The sequence below is a fragment of the Mauremys mutica genome, chromosome 2, assembly GCF_020497125.1.
Source record: "Mauremys mutica isolate MM-2020 ecotype Southern chromosome 2, ASM2049712v1, whole genome shotgun sequence".
NCBI classification, from domain to species: Eukaryota; Metazoa; Chordata; order Testudines; family Geoemydidae; genus Mauremys; species Mauremys mutica.
Genome location: NC_059073.1, coordinates 159,388,121 through 159,407,375, shown reverse-complemented (window position 1 = coordinate 159,407,375; position 19,255 = coordinate 159,388,121). Strand labels below are relative to the sequence as shown.

The 19,255-nt window shown below is 40.5% G+C and overlaps 1 protein-coding gene across 1 annotated transcript in view; it reads right to left on the bottom strand.

Moving 5' to 3' along the window:
• Positions 1-19,255, bottom strand: part of DNAH5 (dynein axonemal heavy chain 5) — a 263,441-nt gene that overhangs the window by 53,348 nt on the left and 190,838 nt on the right. The window contains exons 56-62 of the mRNA XM_045006969.1: positions 16,104-16,335; positions 11,776-11,890; positions 11,310-11,486; positions 7,823-8,026; positions 7,231-7,410; positions 5,284-5,421; positions 2,888-3,023 (exon numbers count right to left, since the gene is read on the bottom strand). Coding sequence (XP_044862904.1) covers positions 2,888-3,023; positions 5,284-5,421; positions 7,231-7,410; positions 7,823-8,026; positions 11,310-11,486; positions 11,776-11,890; positions 16,104-16,335 — 1,182 coding nt within the window. The remainder of the gene's footprint in view (positions 1-2,887; positions 3,024-5,283; positions 5,422-7,230; positions 7,411-7,822; positions 8,027-11,309; positions 11,487-11,775; positions 11,891-16,103; positions 16,336-19,255) is intronic.

The window sequence follows — 19,255 nt, the reverse complement described above, 5'->3', positions numbered from 1 at the left end:
TGACTATGCTATGTGCAAAATATCACTGAAAATGTTTGATTTTTTTCCTAATTCTAACCTCATGATTTTATGAGACTTTGGACCCATTTAAAAAATCTAGCTTTTCAAAAGTGTTCCAAAAATTCCCAGTGTATCATACCAGCAAGGATCTGTTGTCTGGCTATAACAAAAGAAGGACAGGAGACATTTGACATGGGTTTAATTAGGCCGCAACTTTATTATTAGGTGTCTGGGACTACTTGGCAGATAAAAGTGAACACTACAGATAACCCCATGTTTATTCCGTAATTACTTGGGGGGTTTCCACCAGCTCCCCCTATTTTTCCATCCAGGTCTCTCCAGCAAATCCATTGCCGGGATCTTACCATCCACCCCCCTCGTAGGAGGGTTAAGGTGGGCTATACGAATGGGAGGTTGGCCCCATGCCATACCAATCACAGACATCTCCAACTGTCCCCCGTTCATTCCTTTAACAAACACCTCTTTTTAAGTCTTTTTCCAAGCCATTTATCCGGTCACTGTATACCTTCCCTATGGAGTACCTGCACTGGTCATCCGCCACAAGGAGGCAGCAGCAATTAGTTTGGCTGCCTCCAAGAATGCTCCGTGTAAAAGAGAGCTTCCGGCACAGGGCTGCCCCTTTTAATCCCTGCATTCCTAGGGGTTGAGTCAGCAACCACATGTCCCCTTTTGCAACAGTTTTCATCTCCACCCCCTCCCTGCCCCCAGCCCTAAAGCACTGGTCCCTTCATTCAGCCAGCCAGCCAAATACTCCCCACACTTAAAGGTACAGCGGGGTCACTCTCTTGTCTTGCTTCTCGTAGTCATTAATCTTTAGCCTCAGGGTGGGGGAAGGTCTGGTGCTGATGGTCTCTGTCAGCTTTGGGGGTTTTCCCCTCTCCCTGCTCTGCAGTGAAACACTGAAAAGCCAGGGTGCAGGAGAAATAGCCATCCCAGACAGGAGGCAGCAACAGCACAGTGTATATTGTTGGCAGGAGGCTGGAAGAGCAGAGTTTTTCCCCCAGTCACATCCTTGCTCAGTGCAGAAAGCCCAACCTAGCTCAAGAAAACAGGGAGTGTGTGCACAAAATACTGAATCCCGGGTACATCTACACTGCACACTCACTCACTGTGACGTGTAGAGTGCACATATTGCACACACACCCTACCACAGGTATAAATAATAGCACAGATGGTAAGGCACTGCTTAGGTGAGCAAAGACATGCCAGAACTTATGGTATATATATTACATGGGGTCTCTGCATGCCCAAGCAGTGTCTCTCCCATCTAACTGCTATTTTTAGCAGTGTTCATCTCACTGCCTCCCTGCTGCCAGAGCATTTCACCACCACAGTGGAAGGCTCCAAAAGTGGGTGCTGCCTATCATTTCTCCACTGCCTCCCCCTGCCAGAGCCTGACACTGATGCATATAGCTACACAACACAGTGTGGATGCAGCTGGCTTTTCACTTTGGCATGTAGCTACCCACGCCCCACATGCCAGAGCTGTAACAGTGTAGACATAGCTTCAGTGTCTCCTTCAATAATGGGAGTGAAAGCAGAAAATACCCTTATCTTTTGATATATTCCAGGCACCCATGTTTTGATTCAACAAAAGGAACATTTTCAGTTGTATCCATGATTTTTCTAATTCTACAGCAGTTATCTACATGGCATGCTAATGTAATCATTAAGATCTGTGATCTCTGTTGGACAGGATCTAAACTGTTCAACCCACATTTTTACAGTGGATAAACACATTTATTTTCCAGCTCAAGAAGCAGGGGCTTGGGTATTTGGAGCATAAGGGCTTGAGTTCATTCCCATTAATTTCCCAGTGGCCCTGGCACACATCATGGCCACTGTTACATTCTACGTGGCCATGGATGTTACATGTTATCAGAAGAAAAATTTAACACCTGTGAAACTGGCATTTTTAAAAGGTGGTTTATCTCTCTTATTTGGATGGTATCGTAGATTCAGAGTTTTGATAGACACTGAAGACCAAATCCAGTCCAAATGCCCAGCAAGAATAACAAAACAGTTAACTATAAAGTAGTTAAAAGTTATTTCCACCCAGCAGTGCAAACTATAGAAATCAAGAAAATAAAAAAGTGAGTTCAACCTTCACACAATATAGTACCAGTCCCCAAGCTCTAGTCCCCCACCATCAGGACTCCACCAACCACCACACTAATATCCTCCAACACTATCATGTTAGTTTACAACCAAGACTAGAAGGCTAATGACTCTTTTTAAATCAAAAGTTTAGATTCTGACAAATTATAGCAACAGTATTAGTAGATGAAATTTTTTTAAATGATTATCATTGTGTAGAAAGAAACTGATGCGCAATAGTATAAATATATAGAAGCAAAGTGGTCAACTTTCAAAGTCGTTTATTCCTTATAATTTTTACAATACAGAAAAATCTATTTTTAATCTCAAAAACCACAAATTTACTAGCAGGATCTGAAAAACGTTACTTACTGTAAATATACTTATAACTCAAAATATTCATTGGAAAATTGTCCAAAAAGTTATTCTACCCTTGAAGAATAAGTAGTCTAAGTGTGGGGAGGATACACTCTATTATTCATACAGAACAATTAATCTCTATTTCAGGCACAAATCTTAACATCTTTAGCTATACAAACTATGCTACTTCTGTAATAGTCATCATTCACGTCACCCTCTACTAGCTGCGGCCCACAGATTATACTTCCTAATATTACTATACAAGCATGAAACCATCATGAGTTACCACTAGTTTTATATGCTGTACAAACTATTTTGTACCTTACTATGTGCATCTTGCTTTTATGTAGTGTTTCTCAATCAAGGGGCGAGTTCACAGTAAGTCTGTATAATGAAAAATTATTCTTACCCACAAGCCTCTTAGTTTGTGCAGCAAACTCTTTACTCTGTTCAGTCCATCTCTCTTTTTCACCTGCTAGACCACTTATAAGACTGGAGGCTGTTTGCATCTTATGTCTGCAACGTTCTGCATCGTCAAGCAAGGTCTACAGACCACACAAAAAAACACTGATTGGAAGTGGAAGGAAAAACCTAATTTTAATTAAACCCTTAATGGCATAATGACTAACAAATAGTACTTGAATATTTATTGCATTACCATATACCAAGTATCATAGTTAGGGTTGCGTATCTGTCACGGAGGTCACAGAAGTCATGGATTCTGTGACTTTCCGTGACCTCTGTGACTTCTGCAGAGGCTGGTACTGGTCACCTGGGCAGCCCCTGGGCCAGCATCAGCAGCTCGGATGTGTGGGAAGGGACTCTGGGCTGGGGCAGGTGGTTAGGGTGTGGGGTGCTGCTTACCTGGGGGGGCCTCCCTGGCTCCCACCAGCATGTCCCTGCAGCTCGTAGGCAGAGGGGCCCGGGGGTTCCACACATTGCCTGTGCCTGCAGGCTCCACCCATGAAGTTCCCATTGGCTGCGGTTCCCGGACAATGGGAGCTGTGGAGCCAGCACTTCCGGCGGGAGCAGCGCATATAGCCCCCCTGACCACTCCTCTCCCTAGGAGCTGCAGGGACACGCGGAGCTGAGTAGGGAGCCTGCAAGCCCTGCCACCCTTCCCCACGCCCAGCAGCAGCAGGGGGCCCGGGCCATGCACCGCCCCCTTCCCTCCTCCCCAGCACCAGCAAAAATCCTGGGCCGCATGCCGTCATCCGCCTCCCCCGCAGCACCAGCGGGGGGCCTGGGCCACCTCCCCCCAGCACCGGTGCCATCCCCAGACCGCCCCCCACAGAGCACCCGGGGTCTCCCGGTCCAAGTTTTAGTTAGGGGTATATAGTAAATGTCATGGACAGGTCACGGGCTGTGAATTTTTGTTTATTGCCCATGACCTGTCCATGACTTTTACTAAAAATACCCATGACTAAAACGTGACCTTAGTCCTAGTAGCCTTAGTCATAGCACGTAAAACTGAAATGCTCCATCACTGTGCATTAACTTCCAAGAATGGATGCATATTTGGACTTGCTCCACACAATTGTATATAAGGGACCAGGGGCACAACAGGACCCAACCTTTGCCATAAATGCTGCTGCCCAACAACACAGTCAGGATTCTGGGCAGAGGCTAAAGCATGCTGCCTAGCCCTGCCCAAGGCTCAGACCCCCAGAGACACATCTCACAGGAGGCCACAGAGAACACACACTCACCCCAGTGGCCCTGGTCCCTTCTCCTAGTGGACAACTCTATGGCACAGGTGCTGTGTGCAGGATCATGCACTCTGGGTCCCACCAGTGGCTGCCCCAACCCAGGATGGAGCTACTGAGTCAAGCTGGATGGTTGAGCTCTCTCTGCAGCTACGAGGGCAGCTGAATCTGCAGCGCAGAGCAGCTGGAGCAATACAGACCACAGATCCATCATGGGAACCCCAGGGCTGGAATGGGTGGGAGGAGTCCAGGGCTGGAATGGGTGGGAGGACTTGAAGAGATGGTCCCTAGAAGAGGAAGATCCCATACCACTGTGCAGTGCAAGGAGCTTCCATCTGTGCCCCTGGGGATGGGGATGCCTCCTATATGTCATTCTGCCTGGCATAGGAGGGACCAAAGGGGACCCAGCTACTGCCCCCGAGACACTGTCACAGAATCTCTCTCTGGATGAAAATTTCAGGCAGTTCTGACAACCCCAGGGAGACTCTCATACGTAATTCCCCCTCCCCTGCATCATGTGCTTAGGGTGACCAGACAGCAAGTGTGAAAAATCAGGATGGGGGTGTGGGGGGGTAGTAGGAACCTATATAAGAAAAAGACCTAAAAATCGGGACATCTGGTCACACTACATGTGCTTGACCCTAAATACCCAAACCAGCATCCTCTGGCCTTTCATTAGGAAAACTCTGGTTGTGCCCCTTCATAGGAGCCTTTGAATTTTGTTTTAATTTTTTTACTGTATGCATGTATGTTAAGTGCTGGTGAAAGGTGGGTGGCATCTGCCAGCCTGGGAGCTTAAAGTCCAAAATTTCAAATGTCTGTGCACAGAAATATTCACATATGCATGTAAAAAATGCAGTGTTCAATGCATGAAGCTTTGTGCTACATACACAGTGGGTTTTAATGAGGCAGAAAAGTGGGCCAGGAAAGTATATGAGAAAGCAAAAAAAAAAAAAGATGGATGTCCCCAAAAAATTCAAATTTTGTTCCTAGATTCTCCATTTCAAAGGCCAATAGTGAGTTTGAGGAGATGCACTTGTATAAATAGTATCAATGACTAAAACAGTCAAGGAGTATCTTAATGTAAAGAATACTGCACCTGTTTTTCCCTCATGGCTTTTTCATACTCTGCCTGTACAAAATCTAATTCAGCTTGCTTATCATCCAACTCTGCTTGGGCTTTCTGCAGATCTAGCATGGCAGTGGCAAGGCGATTCTCCTGGACTGCCAAATTAGCCTACGAAATATACATATGCAAAACAAATCATACACAGAATGTTTCAAAGCATTTGGTATAAAGCACATCTCAATTAAAGCTTCATAGCATTATATTTAAAATCTAAACTGCTCTGTATAATTGAGCTATCACTCAGAATCCTTTCAATTTCAATTGTCTGACAGACTGAATTCTGCTACAATTCTCAGCTGCAATTCTGTGGTAAAACACTTCGCAGGAGGGGATAAAGCATTTCACTCAGATGACCCTCCACATTTTCTCAGACTACATGTGTACAGAGAACACATTTCTGAATTCAAATATAAACATCACAGACCTATAGTTATTCCGTGCTCAGATCATGTCCTTCTAATTCCTTCTTATTGAGTATCAATCTGTTCTTTGAAAGGTCTCAAAGTATAAAGGAGATAATCAACCATCTCTTCTAAAAGACAGTACTAACAAGCCAGTACTACAGGTCATGTATTGCCCTAATTTATTATACAAATCCCATGCTTATATTAAGAGTTTTGTGAATGTAGATAAAGGGTCGTAGGTAGGCCAGGTCCTTGGCCTTATGGTTTGCCCTGCTCGGTCAGCAGAAAGCAACTGGAAAATGGCCATATATGGGGTAGCTGGGGATTCCTTTGACATAGAGAGTTATGAAGCTAGCAGAGACAGCTCCACACCATTCACTCCTGGGCCCCCTCAATATAAGAGCAGCATTGAGATAAGACAGCAATGCCTTGCATTCCTGCAACAGCCAACTGGAATCATGGTTCCTAGGAGGCCACTACTGCTGGTGTTGGTAAAATTAGCTCTCAAGCAGCTCCAACTTATACTGGTGTCCAAACCAACCCTAAGGAAATGTCCCCAACATTGGTATTTTATTTTACGAAATTCCAGATTTTACTAATTCTGGAGGCATTTGGTTAATTATAATTTACTCCGTTTTGCATGAAGTTTGTGTTTGCACCTACAAGTCTCATTGTTAGATAAATAAATACTTCAACTGTGAGCAAATCCAGGTGTGTTTATGAAAAGGCAGATGTCACTTTCGAACATTTATCTCTCAGTACATCTATCTGAGAAAAGAAATGGCATGGGCAAATGCCCAGAAAGCACTTCAACTCTGTGGAAATGGCAGTTTGAAGTTTCATATTTATTGTGTAAGTGATTTTCAGATCTAATATGCTTAGTTTATAAACAAAAAAGGAATACATATTTATAACTGCCTACCCTGTAAACTGCTCCTTGAAGCTGTAAGTAACTGGGTTCTTTCCCTCTGCTGACTCATTACCAGTCATAAAGGTTCTGCAGGCCTAGTTATTCCCTCAGTGCTACCTGTATAGCTCCTTCATTAGTCACTTTATGGATACACAAGAAATGGATGCAACAGAATTCAGTTCCCTATGCCATACTCATTTCAGTTCTGCAGTGCTTACAGGCATCAAATGTGGTCAGAATAACGTTTTTCCACCCAAGTGAACAGACATGGCTAAATATATACAGAGAGCAGATTCTGTGAATAAGATAGAGCTGTTCTACTTTATTAAAAAAGCATTTAGAGAAAGAGAGCCCATAAGCCCCAGTTCAACAAAGCATTCAAGCACATGCTTAAAAGCTTTACTAAATCAGGATGGACTTACGCATATGTTTATTGTTTAAAAATCCACAACTTGCTGGGTAAGCCCTCTTGTGGAATTTTTGATTTTGTGATGGTGAGTTCCCTTAGACACATGCTGGAGTTAGTAGTTTGTCTGCCCGCTGGGCCAAATCCCAAAGTGTTATTTAGGAAAACCTCCCACTGGCTTACCAATACAGATTTACCTTTAAGGGTAACACTTCTTTGTTGATAGAAAAAAATGCAGCCATGGCCTTGGTCCATGAGCAGAGGCCAGACACATTCCCACACACTCGCTTTGCCGTCTCAATGTTATAGTCTACCATTTCAAAATAAGGATTCAAAAGCTCCACAACTTCTTCATTGATTGTATCTTTTGGGAATTGCTGGAGACATCATGGAGAGAACAATTTAGCCACACTGTATTACCACACATCAGTCAGTTTCTCCAATGGTGTTTTAAAAAACTCACCGACAATTTATTTGGCATATCCTAATTTGTGAATGGCCTGTGATTTAAGCACACAGATAACATAACTACCCTCCAATGCTTTAGCAAATTATCTGCAATGAGCCCAATCCTACAATCCTTACTTAGGCAAAACTCAGATGGGAAAACAACAGACATTTCCTTTGAGTGAAAACTGTACGATTATGCCCAGTTTTTGTTTCTTCACAATACAATGGGTTGAAAACCCCTAACTTTTCAAGTGAAATATATAACATACACTTCTTACAACATTTGCTCTGCTGCAGCCATTAGACAATCCATTTTTCTCTTCTATGTTTTTAAAGTACCTGCAGGTTCTGTAAGAAGTTTCCTGCTGTCATCAATTTCAATGATTCCTGCCACGATGGGATGGTGCAGCTTTTCTCCTGGTCCACTTTCACACTGTTCACTTTTCTCTGGAACAGCAGGAGCACGCAGTCCATAATACGCATGATAAGATGAGGAGGTCGGCCCAGTGTACGGACAGTGGCAATGTCTGCAGGTTTGATTGTCTATGAAATCGAGAGGAAGGAAAGGGATTATCACTGTTGTTGCTGTAAACCATGTTGTCCATCTCAAAGACACTCATATAAAAAAATGATGGACACTCACATTGAATCCATCCTACAGGCATAGGATCTGTTTGGAAAAATTAATCCAACCTACGTATCCATAGCAAGTTTTTAATTGTTAAATCATGCTCAAGCAGAATAAAACTAGAAAGGTCCAGTTCTGAACGATTTTAACTGCTGCCTCTTGTAAGCTAAGTAATTTCTGCTCAGCAGCACCAAGTAGGCACTCAGCAATTTACACAAGCAAGCCTGTTCTGAGGTATGAAAAAAGAGAAAAAGCTCATTCAATAACTTAAGTTTAGTTACATGACGTAATGCTTTTGTTTGCACATTTTACAAGCAATTATCAGTGTAACAGAAAGGACAAAGGGACCGTAATTTGTGTTAAAGAATTTTACATTTTTAAAAATTATTTATGTAAGACCACAATGTATCTTCTCCACTTAATAATAGTCTTGTCATTTAAAACTAACAAGTCTTGAAGTTATGACGAATGGGCAGATTGACCAATTAAAGGTCACTTAACAGCTAAGAAACCTGTAAATGAATCAAGTATTGCAGTACACATTTCTCTGTGCTGCTAGCAAAATTCCATTAAATTCTTAGTAAATAATTTAAAATTCTCAAGTCCTTGTAGACCATAATTTGCCAGGTTATTATAATGAGAAAACCAATCTATGCAACAATCACAACTGACAAGGAGTGTTCTCTGACTCAAAGGAAATTGTGGTCTGAAATAATGTTAAAATAATTTTACATACATATTTATTCATAAGCTTGTTAGCTCCTGCTTGTGTGTCTTTTTCCTATTGAAGCTGTCATGTGAGCAGTTATAGCACAGATGAAGCCAACTTAGTTCTTTCTCAGACTGAGAAAACAATGATATCCTCATGGGAAATTGTCATCTGTATTTTACAGAGTATAAGTGTCTATGTGATGTATTTGACACCCTTACCCGGAGTGAAATTTTACATGCATTATTTAAATTTTATATCTCAGATGATATTGGAATTTATTTTACAAAGATTATATTGTCAGTTAGTATTAGTAAAACCAGGATAGCTGCATTAAAAAAATAGCTGTCAAAGAACTAACTTGCTTCGGAGATTTATTTTTGGTCAATCACAGAATAAAACAAGGAACAGGGTATAGGGTAGAAGACAAATATACTGCAGGTAACTGAATTACTGTTCATTAATGTCACTGAGGCCTTCTGATGATACCAGAAACTTTGATGGGGTAGTTTGAGCAGTTTATGCTCAACTCCTGCAAAGAATCCTAGCACCATAATTCTGTTTTGTTTTACATGGTACTGTACCTAATAGCTGGATCTTAGTTACAGATCCATGACTTGTACATGCTATCACAGCATTCAAACTGTCTCAGTCACACGCTACATTGCTGTCTTCATCTTCATTAGGCAAGGGAGCTAATGTGGATCAAATATGTAAATATTCAAAACCTTCACATATTAGAATGGAAACCAAACCATTAGAAAGTTCCTGAGTATTTGATTACAGCTTCCTTGGCGCACAGATCTTCTTGGAGAGGTAGTCAAGATAACTTGGAGCCCCATCCCCCTTTACAGAGTTTTTTATTGGAAGGATTTTCTTCAGGGGCATCCCACTTATTTATATCTTTGAGTGTGACCAGAGGCCTATTATTTCACTCTGGTGCAGCATGATTGCAACCCCAATCTTATGATCAGTTCTGCTTTAAAAGGGCACCTTGGAGTTTACATCTCAAAATGCACTATAGTGTTCTGACATCTTAGTGTGCACAAAAGCCACTACTCTTATGTGAAGAATAGAGAAGGTCTCTCAAATCACCTTTTCATGAAAAATCAGTCCTGCCAGGCCAATATCATCTTCCGCCTCCTCCCTAAAAGAGCAGGTAAGAGGAAGGAGGGGTGTATTTACAGGAATAATGTACCTGAGTGAGAAAGGCATTTGGGGGGAAGGCTGCTCAAGAGTTAAGGAAAGCATCTGAAAGTCTGAATACTTCTCTGACATGAGCCTGCAAACCTAGAGGTTTTCCCATCACTAGTCCACACCTCCCACTCATTGCTTTGCTCCTCAAAGACTCTCATTTCCCACCCCAACAGCTCTCCACTATTAGATTAACAGGTTTCAACAATGGAAACTGAAGTTATTCTCCATCAAAAGTTCTTTGCTGAGTTATTATTTATCACTTTACATACTAGGGTAAATGCACACTGAATTATACAGTGCAAGATCTAAACCAGTGATTCTCGGACTGAGGCTCGGGAGCCACAAGTGGCTCTTTAATGTGTCTCCTGCTGCTCTTTGCAGCACATATATGAAAACACTGTGTGATTTAATTATTAACCGATCTAAGTTATTAACCAATCAGGATGCTTCTATTATGTTATTAACTAATTGTAGAATATGTGGTCAGTCATTTTGCTGTGACAAGAATAGTGAATTAATTCACATTACTGTGGCTCTTTTGGGTAATGTTGATTGCTATTTTGGCTCCTGAACCACTGAGGTCTGAGTATCAATGATCTAAACTAAACTAAAATGGGACTTTCACTCCCAGTGATGCACAATGTAAAGTCATGAGCAGAAACAGACATTGCCACTACCAAGAACATACAGCATGAACTACTCCATTACAGCGTAAACACTTCACAGCAAAGATGTCTTTTGGAGTAGTGTCTGAAGCTGGAGACAAAAGGAACATAGGAAAACTATTGGCAATAGTGTTTCCAGGTATTGGAGACCGGACAGAAGTAGTCATGAAGAAGGAGGCAAAGGGAGTAGGACAGCAGTAAACTTGGGTGTAATATACATAATAGGAGAAAATATAAGACAAGAGGGAAGAGACCTATGTTAGGATGGAATAAAGCAGGTTTGCACTCTAGTCACTGTCTATTCAGCAGTGTTTGAACAAAATACCAGCAGTGGCATTAGCTGATTACCAGTGTGATATCAAAACCAAGGACTGGAGTCGCTTTTACATATGTGAGTTGCAGCGAGTTTAACATGAAAAATCACAATCAGTATTTAAGTGTTGAAGCATTCCTTTTGTTGTAGGATTAACTAACTCATGAGCATATTGAGTTTGACCAACATTTATGAGATAAAAGGGAAATGTTTGTCAACTGGTAGGGTATGTGGCTCAACCCACCAGCCTACTTTCTATGGAACACATCCTCTGAAAATGGTAGACCTACTTCTCCCTGTCTTTTAATACTGACCTTTAAAGCTGCCTCTGCCTCTTCTAAAGCAGGCTTAGCAGCCTCCAACTTTTCTTCAGCAATGGCTTTATCTGCTGAAATGCTGTCTACAATAGCCTGGGCTTTATCTTTCACCTTCTGTACTTCAGCTTTCACCTTCTCAGCAGCCTGTGCTTTCACAGTGACTTCTTTCAAAACCTAAAAATGAGAAAAAACACAAAACAGCAAATATCAAAGAAAATACACTGCTGAAAGAATTTGTTACTGTCTATTAATTTTCAGTGTAAAAATCCATCTGTCTAATTTTATGTTCATGAACTATTAGGATATTCAAATAAGGATATTACATTCACTATTGTCATGCTATACCACAGCTCCCTTTTTAACTCCTAATTGACTCCTTCTTCTTAAATTATTCCTTGTCGATGAGAAAATGAAAGAAAGCACAAGAAGTTAAAGAGCACTGCACGTACAAAGCTATGCCTACCATGTCAGCTTTTTCATTAGCAACCTGAAGCTCCTTTTCTTTAACCTCCAGCTCTTTGCTTAGAGCAGCCACTGATTCAGATGCCTCTTTCAATTTCTCCAATCCAGTATTCATTCTACAGTTTAAAATACAAAGCAAAGAGCATAACAGGTTCCTCCGCTATTTTATAATTCTCCTTTTAAAATTATTCTACTAAAAAGATGAATATGAAAGCTACTGCCAAAAAATTTTCATGTCAAGGAAATTGGTACAAAAATTGTCATCGAAGTTTTCCATTATGTAATTTTCCACTATTCTTGTTTATCAGAAATGGGTGTTTCACAAGTTAAACAGGAATTTTCTACTAAGACAATTCAAATCGGGGAAAAACCTATGGAACTCTGCATGCGCACAATGACTAAAGATTGCTGAATATTAGGGCTGTTGATTAATCGCCGTTAACTCATGCGATTAACTCAAAAAAATTTATAGCGATTAATCACCGTTTTAATTGCACTGTTTAACAATAGAACATCAATTGAAATTTATTAAATATTTTGGATGTTTTTCTACATTTTCTATAATCTCCTTAACATGAAAGTTGAACTTACATTATGTACAAAAAATAACTGCATTCAAAAATAGAACAATGTAAAACTTTAGAGCCTTCAAGTCTACTCAGTCCTACTTCTTGTTCAGCCAATCGCTAAGACAAACAAGTTTGTTTACATTGATGGGAGATAATGCTGCCTGCTTCTTATTTATAACGTCACCTAAAAGTGAGAATAGGTGTTCGCATGGCATTTTTGTAGATGGCATTGCAAGGTATTTACATGACAGATATGCTAAACATTTGTATGCCCCTTAATGCTTCGGCCACCATTCCAGAGGACATGCTTCCATTCTGATGACGCTCATTAAAAAAATAATGTGTTAATTAAATTTGTGGCTGAACTCCTTGGGGGAGAATTGTATGTCCCCTGCTCTGTTTTACCCACATTCTGCCATATATTTCATGTTATAGTAGTCTTGGATGATGACTCAGCACATGTTGTTCATTTTAAGAACATTTTCACTGCAGATTTGACAAAACGGAAAGAAGGTACCAATGTGAGATTTCTAAAGATAGCTACAGTACTTGACACAAGCTTTAAGAATCTGAAGTGCCTTCCAAAATTTGAGAGGGAGGAGGTGTGGAGCATACTTTCAGAAGTCTTAAAAGAGCAACACGCCATGCAGAAACTACAGAACTCGAACCACCAAAAAAGAAAATCAACCTTCTGCTGGTGGTATCTGACTCAGACGATGAAAATGAACATGTGTCGGTACACATTGCTTTGGATTATTATTGAGCAGAACCCATCATCAGCATGGACACATGTCCTCAGGAATGGTGGTTGAAGTATGAAGGGACATATGAATCTTTAGCATATCTGGCATGTAAATATCTTGTGACGCTGGCTACAACAGTGCTATGAGAACACCGGTTCTCACTTTCAGGTGACATTGTGAACAAGAAGCAGGCAGCATTAACTCCAGCAAATGTAAACAAACTTGTTTGTCTGAGCGATTAGCTGAACAAGAAGTTGGACTGAGTGGACCCATAGGCGTTAAAGTTTTACATTGTTTGATTTTTGAATGCAGTTATTTTTTGTACATAATTCTTCATTTGTAAGTTCGCCTTTCATGATAAAGAGATTGCACTACAGTACTCATATTAGGCAAATTGAAAAATACTATTTCTTTTGTTTTTTACAGTGTAAATATTTGTAATTAAAAATAAACATAAAGTGAGCACTGTACACTTTGTATTTTGTGTTGTAATTGAAATTAATATATTTGAAAATGTAGAAAACATCCAAAAATATTTAAATAAATGGTACTCTATTATTGTTTAACAGTGTGATTAATGGCACAATTAATTGCGATTATTTTTTTTAATTGTTTGACAGCGATCATTATGGCTCAAGACCAGAGAGTGAACGGTAGATAACCACGTAAGGGAACACATAGCCTGTAAAAGGTGCTTTCCTCATTTCTAACTAAAAGCTTCTCTCTATAGTAATTCTTGAAACTGTGAAACTAACAATTACTTTACAGAGAAGTCAGTTAAACATAGCATCCAACTTTTTGAAATCATTTCTGATTTGTGGTTCACCCAAAGAAGTCTGATTTTCAGAGGGTGGGAAGCATTTTCCGATAATTGGGATCCTTAGAAACATCTCACAGTGGGACACTAAAAAATTAAGGCACCCAATCACTGGGCATTTGTTCTAGCTAGAGTTTCAAAAATACCTTGATCTTGCAACTTGAATTATGTGACATCAAATGAATGAATGAAACATTTAATTTCTAGGTTGAAAAGCCTACATGAACAAATATTAGAAGGTAATGCCCAACCCAAGTGAGTCAAAGAATGGAATGGCTGTAGAGCAGGCTGGGAAAATTCATAGACTTTAAGGACAGAAGGTACCAATAGGTCATCTAGTCTGACCTCCTGTATAACACATTTCAAAGTTACCCCTGTCCTGAGCCCAATTACGTGGCTAATGCACATGTTCCAATCTTGACCTGAAGACGTTAAGAAATAGAGAATTCCCTACTTTGCTTGGTTAATCACCCTCTCTGTTAAAAATTTGTGCCTTATTTTTAAATTGAATTCGTCTGGCTTCAGCTTCCGTGCAATGGTTCTTGTTATGCCTTTCTCCACTAGATTTAAGAGCCCTTTAGAACACAGCATTTTCTTCCCATGAAGGTCATCAAGTCACCTCTCAATTTTCTTTTTGAAAAACTAAACAGATGGAGTTCATTATGTCGCTCTGTAAGGCATTTTCTCCAATCCCTAAATCACTTTTGTGACTCTTTTCTGACCTCTCGCCAATTTTTCAGCCTCCTTTTTAAATGAGGACACCAGAACTGTACTCAGTATTCCAGTACTGGTCTTACCAATGCCATATATGCCATAATGCAGAGATAAAAATCATCTCCCTACTCCTATTCACTACTTCCCTTTTTATATATCCAAGGATCTTGTTAGCCCTTTGACAAGCCATTAGACATCATAGAGGACAAACAACTCAACATGAGCTCCCAGTGCAATGATGTGACAAAGTTGCTGCTCTTTTGGCAAGCTGAAAATGTTAGGTTTCTTGCCTGCTGGACAGGAAGATACAGGAAGGCTTAGGCAGCATGAATCACCAAACACAGCAGCACAGAGCTGCCAGTCAGAGGACAGGGTGGCTGCCGGGACTGAAGCAAAGAACTTTGATACTTCAGATATAAAAAAAGGAGAGGATGAGTAGAGCAACAGAATGGAGCTGCCAGGTCAATGGCAGGCTAGGGACCTAGATGTTGACAACCACTAAAGCCAAGCCTTGGAAAATGTGCACTGATCTGAGATTGTGGTGGCTGGGAAGGTCAGGGATTTGGTCTGGCCTTGTGGTTTTAAAAGAGCCTAACCTTTACCAGAAAGGCAAGATGATAGATTCATTTGGCAACCAAGCCACAGTATGCACTGTAGTAAAGTAAGCTACCGTCTGATTCCATGCTGAAGGTGTCCAATACTGGTTGCAATCTATTTAATTGCAAATTGTAGACTGGTGCTGCAGGCGCCAAGGAATTTAATTTACACATCATTCCCTGATTTACACACTATTTTAAACATATTTAAATATGAACTGTAGAGACTTGGTTGATTTAAAAAACATATTTGAAAATTATCTGGATCATATCAAACCACTTTGTTGGGTTTTCTTGAGTAGAAAGTCCATCATCCTGAATCTGCAGAGGATATACTGAGGCTCTTGGGCCATGAAAGCAGAAAGATGCATCAGAGGAATGAGAGATGCGCTCCAGAATTCAGAGAAAGGTTAATACCCAGCTCTTTCACATAAAACAAGATGAGATTTTAACAAGAAAGCACCCTTCTGATAAACTAGATGTTCTTTTGAGTGTAAAATCATACCACATGTATGTGTTCCATTGCTCATGTGAAAAATACAGAAATAAGAGCTTACTGTGCAAAGTGATGTCATTTATGACTGAATTGCTCTGAAAAACAAACTAAGATTCACATGTTTACTTACCTGTTAAGTACCACTTACATTATTTCATTGTTATAGATTTAAATACTCTAACTTGTAGGCCAAAAAATGGCCCTAATATTGGATCAAATTATATTAATACCCACAGAATGAAAGACCCGAGAGGTAAAATTCAAATCCAACATCAGTGTTTTCTTTATAAAGTGATCAGAATCATCAATTGAGATGACCATTTATTGCCATGAGCTGTTCTGTACCCATTTGGGGGAGAAAAACAAAGAAAAAGGAACAAATAAGGCATTTTACCTATTGGCCAATGTCTTCACCTCAGCATGCTTTTCTTTGTAGGTAGCTTTATATCCCTGAATAAAGGATAGGTAGGATTTTGGAGTCACATGTGTAGAACGTCTATATCTCTGGAAGTAGTCAACACACTTCTCTGCTACCCCATCCTGGAAGGAGCCCATGCACTGCACCACCTCCTTCTTGGTTTCAGTGGTGCAGTCAATTTCATATGAGGACAGGAAGTGTTCAGATACTTTAGAGAAAGGAAAAAAAGGTTGTGAACTAACCCATTTAAATTAGATTCTGTGACAAAGTTCCTCCTCTACCTTGATGGGTCCTGCGCTTATTGGCAGATTTGCTCACCTCAGTGATCTTTCCCACAGTCTCGGTCAACTTCTCCTGTGTCTGATCAGGAGTTGGGAGGTTTAGGGGGAACCCGCCCTCTACACCAGGTTCCAGCCCAGGGCCCTGTGGATTGCAGCTGTCTATAGTGCCTCCTGTAACAGCTGCATGACAGCTACACTTCCCTGGGCTACTTCCCCATGGCCTCCTCCAAACACCTTCTTTATCCTCACCACAGGACCTTCCTCCTGGTGTCTGATAATGCTTGTACTCCTTAGTCCTCCAGCAGCACACCCTCTCACTCTCAGCTCCTCTCACACACTTCCTCTCCTCTGGCTCCCCCCGCCTGACTGGAGTGAGCTCCTTTTTAAACCCAGGTGCCCTGATTAGCCTGCCTTGATTGGCTGCAGGTGATCTAATCAGCCTGTCTGCCTTAATTGGTTCTAGCAAGTTCCTGATTACTCTAGTGCAGCCCCTGCTCTGGTCACTCAGGGAACAGAAAACTACTCATCCAGTGACCAGTATATTTGTCCTCTACCAGACTCCTGTACCCCACTGGTCTGGGTCTGTCACATTTCTTACATGCAAATATTGAAGAAAACTTCTATGACAGCATGCAGTGTGTCAGCAACATCATGGAGAAGAGTTTTACCTAATTTACCTAGCAGGTCTCAAAAAGCCACTGAACTCAACATCATTTTCTGGAGTGTATGTGGGCTGAACAAGTGACATATTTTTAAATAGCTTTTTATTTATATGGGTCCACTGCAAACACACATTATACTATCTGCATCAGAGTGCTGAATAGATCAGGCAACACTTGTTGGCTAAAGACATCTGCAAGTAGATTCTTCACAAAGGGTTCTGGCTATCTGAGACACAGCATATTATTCTCTTCTGCACATCTGCCTGGAACTCTAGATATTAAGAGTCAACAAATCTGTTTTAAAGCTGAGATACAGGAAGGGCTTTCACAGAAACGTTTCAATGGACTTGAAACAAAACTTTTTTTCAGATTTTTTGTTGTGATTTAGCCATTTTTCACCCTTTGTGGTTTTTTTAATTGATCAAATTTGAAAATGAAATGCCATTTTGAAATAAAAAGTCAAGTCAAATTAAACGTTTCAAATTTTTCAAACAAAAAATGTCAACTTTTCAGGGCTTGGGTGGGTTTTTTTGTTTTGTTTTGTTGTTTTTGTTGTTGTTGCTGTTGTTGAAACTATTTGTCAAATTCAACCTGAATTCACAAATAGTTTTGGAGCCCCCAAAAATGCATTTTTCAGCAAAAAATATATTAGCTGAAAAAGTTTTGCCCAACTCTAGTTGAGAGCCTGCAATGCTATCTGTTTGGCAGCTTTCATTAGCACTACATTCTAAAAACAAACTAAACAACTGGGGGAAGTTATATGGTAAACACTGATGTGATACCTCAGCTTTCCAAAATACTTAGGAAGTGTATGTGTGTGAAAGGTTGGTCACTGACAATTAAGCTCCCCAGATGGCCTGGCTAAGACTCTACAGGTTATGTGGTGATATTTTGCTTATCACCAAGCCCTATGGCCACTAAATAAAGCTTCATTCTACTGACACTACCCTCAGAGACCACTACTGAAGTTAGTGGTCACCACTAATAGGGAGACACTCCTGGTCACTAGAGTTGGTAGTGTCAATACTTATTCATTTCACATAGGCATTTGAGCAGCCAACATAAGAGCTCTTAGTCACTTCTGATCTTGCTATTTTCAAATCAATGACTTAAAGGTAAAATATTCCATATCCCAGCACCTAACTCCTGAGCCATCCAGCCCCCCACATGTAGCAATCACCACATTCCACCTACCGTGCTCAGGCCATATGAGAGAAAGAGAAAGAAACATGCACCTTGTACTTATACAGCTGATCCAGAACTCAGCCTTCTGTGTTTGTCTTCATGTAATAGTCCTGTTCACAGCCAAAGTGGGCACTGACACCGTACAACCTTGGCTTATGTATCTGTCAGTTACTGTTTGAACATAACTCTCCCACAAATGACAGAGTTGCATTGAGTTTGTTATCCTCTCCTTGACTCTGTTGCCATACTTTCACACAGGGACGGACGCCTTTATTTTTTCACATTTATTCTCAATAGTACGAGTTGGCTTTTATCAAAATGAACATTTAGGGTGAAGTTACCCGTGTGAAAGGGATCAGGACACAGCCTATGTCCCACTTAAACGCTGAAAATGCAATATACGACAGGTATAGGCATTGTGCCAGTGTCCTGCCCAGGATTCCTTAGTTCCCAGTTTTCAGAACTGCTAAGGACCCTTAGCTCCCATTAATTTCAAAGGGAGTTGTGTGAGTTCAGCATTTCTGAAATTGAGGCTGTTACTCTAAAAACTCATTGTATTGCTCATGTGGTTAAATAGAGCTATCAACTCTGCTTATTTTGAAAACTTACATTGTATTAAATCCCTTTTATTCCAACTCATAGGTAGAATATTCATTTTAATTTTGAATTAAAACTACCATCCTCACTAGTTTTGAACCTATTCCCTTCACTCTCCAAACCCTACATCATCATCCACCTATTTCCTGCAGAAGAGCCTCTGGAACATTCCCATTAACTACTAACTTAGGGAGAAAGTGAGCACTCTATAATAAAAGTTTTCTTCAGAAACAATCGCATTGAAAATAATTTCATTAAAATATACTCATTTATGATGTTAATGATATAGTTATCCTCCCAGAAGAAAAAAGTGCAACCAGCATAATCTTCACATTTCTTCCTCCCATGTTGGCTAATTATTCTTTTGTGGCTTATCTGCTAAATATACAGACACTCTAATAAT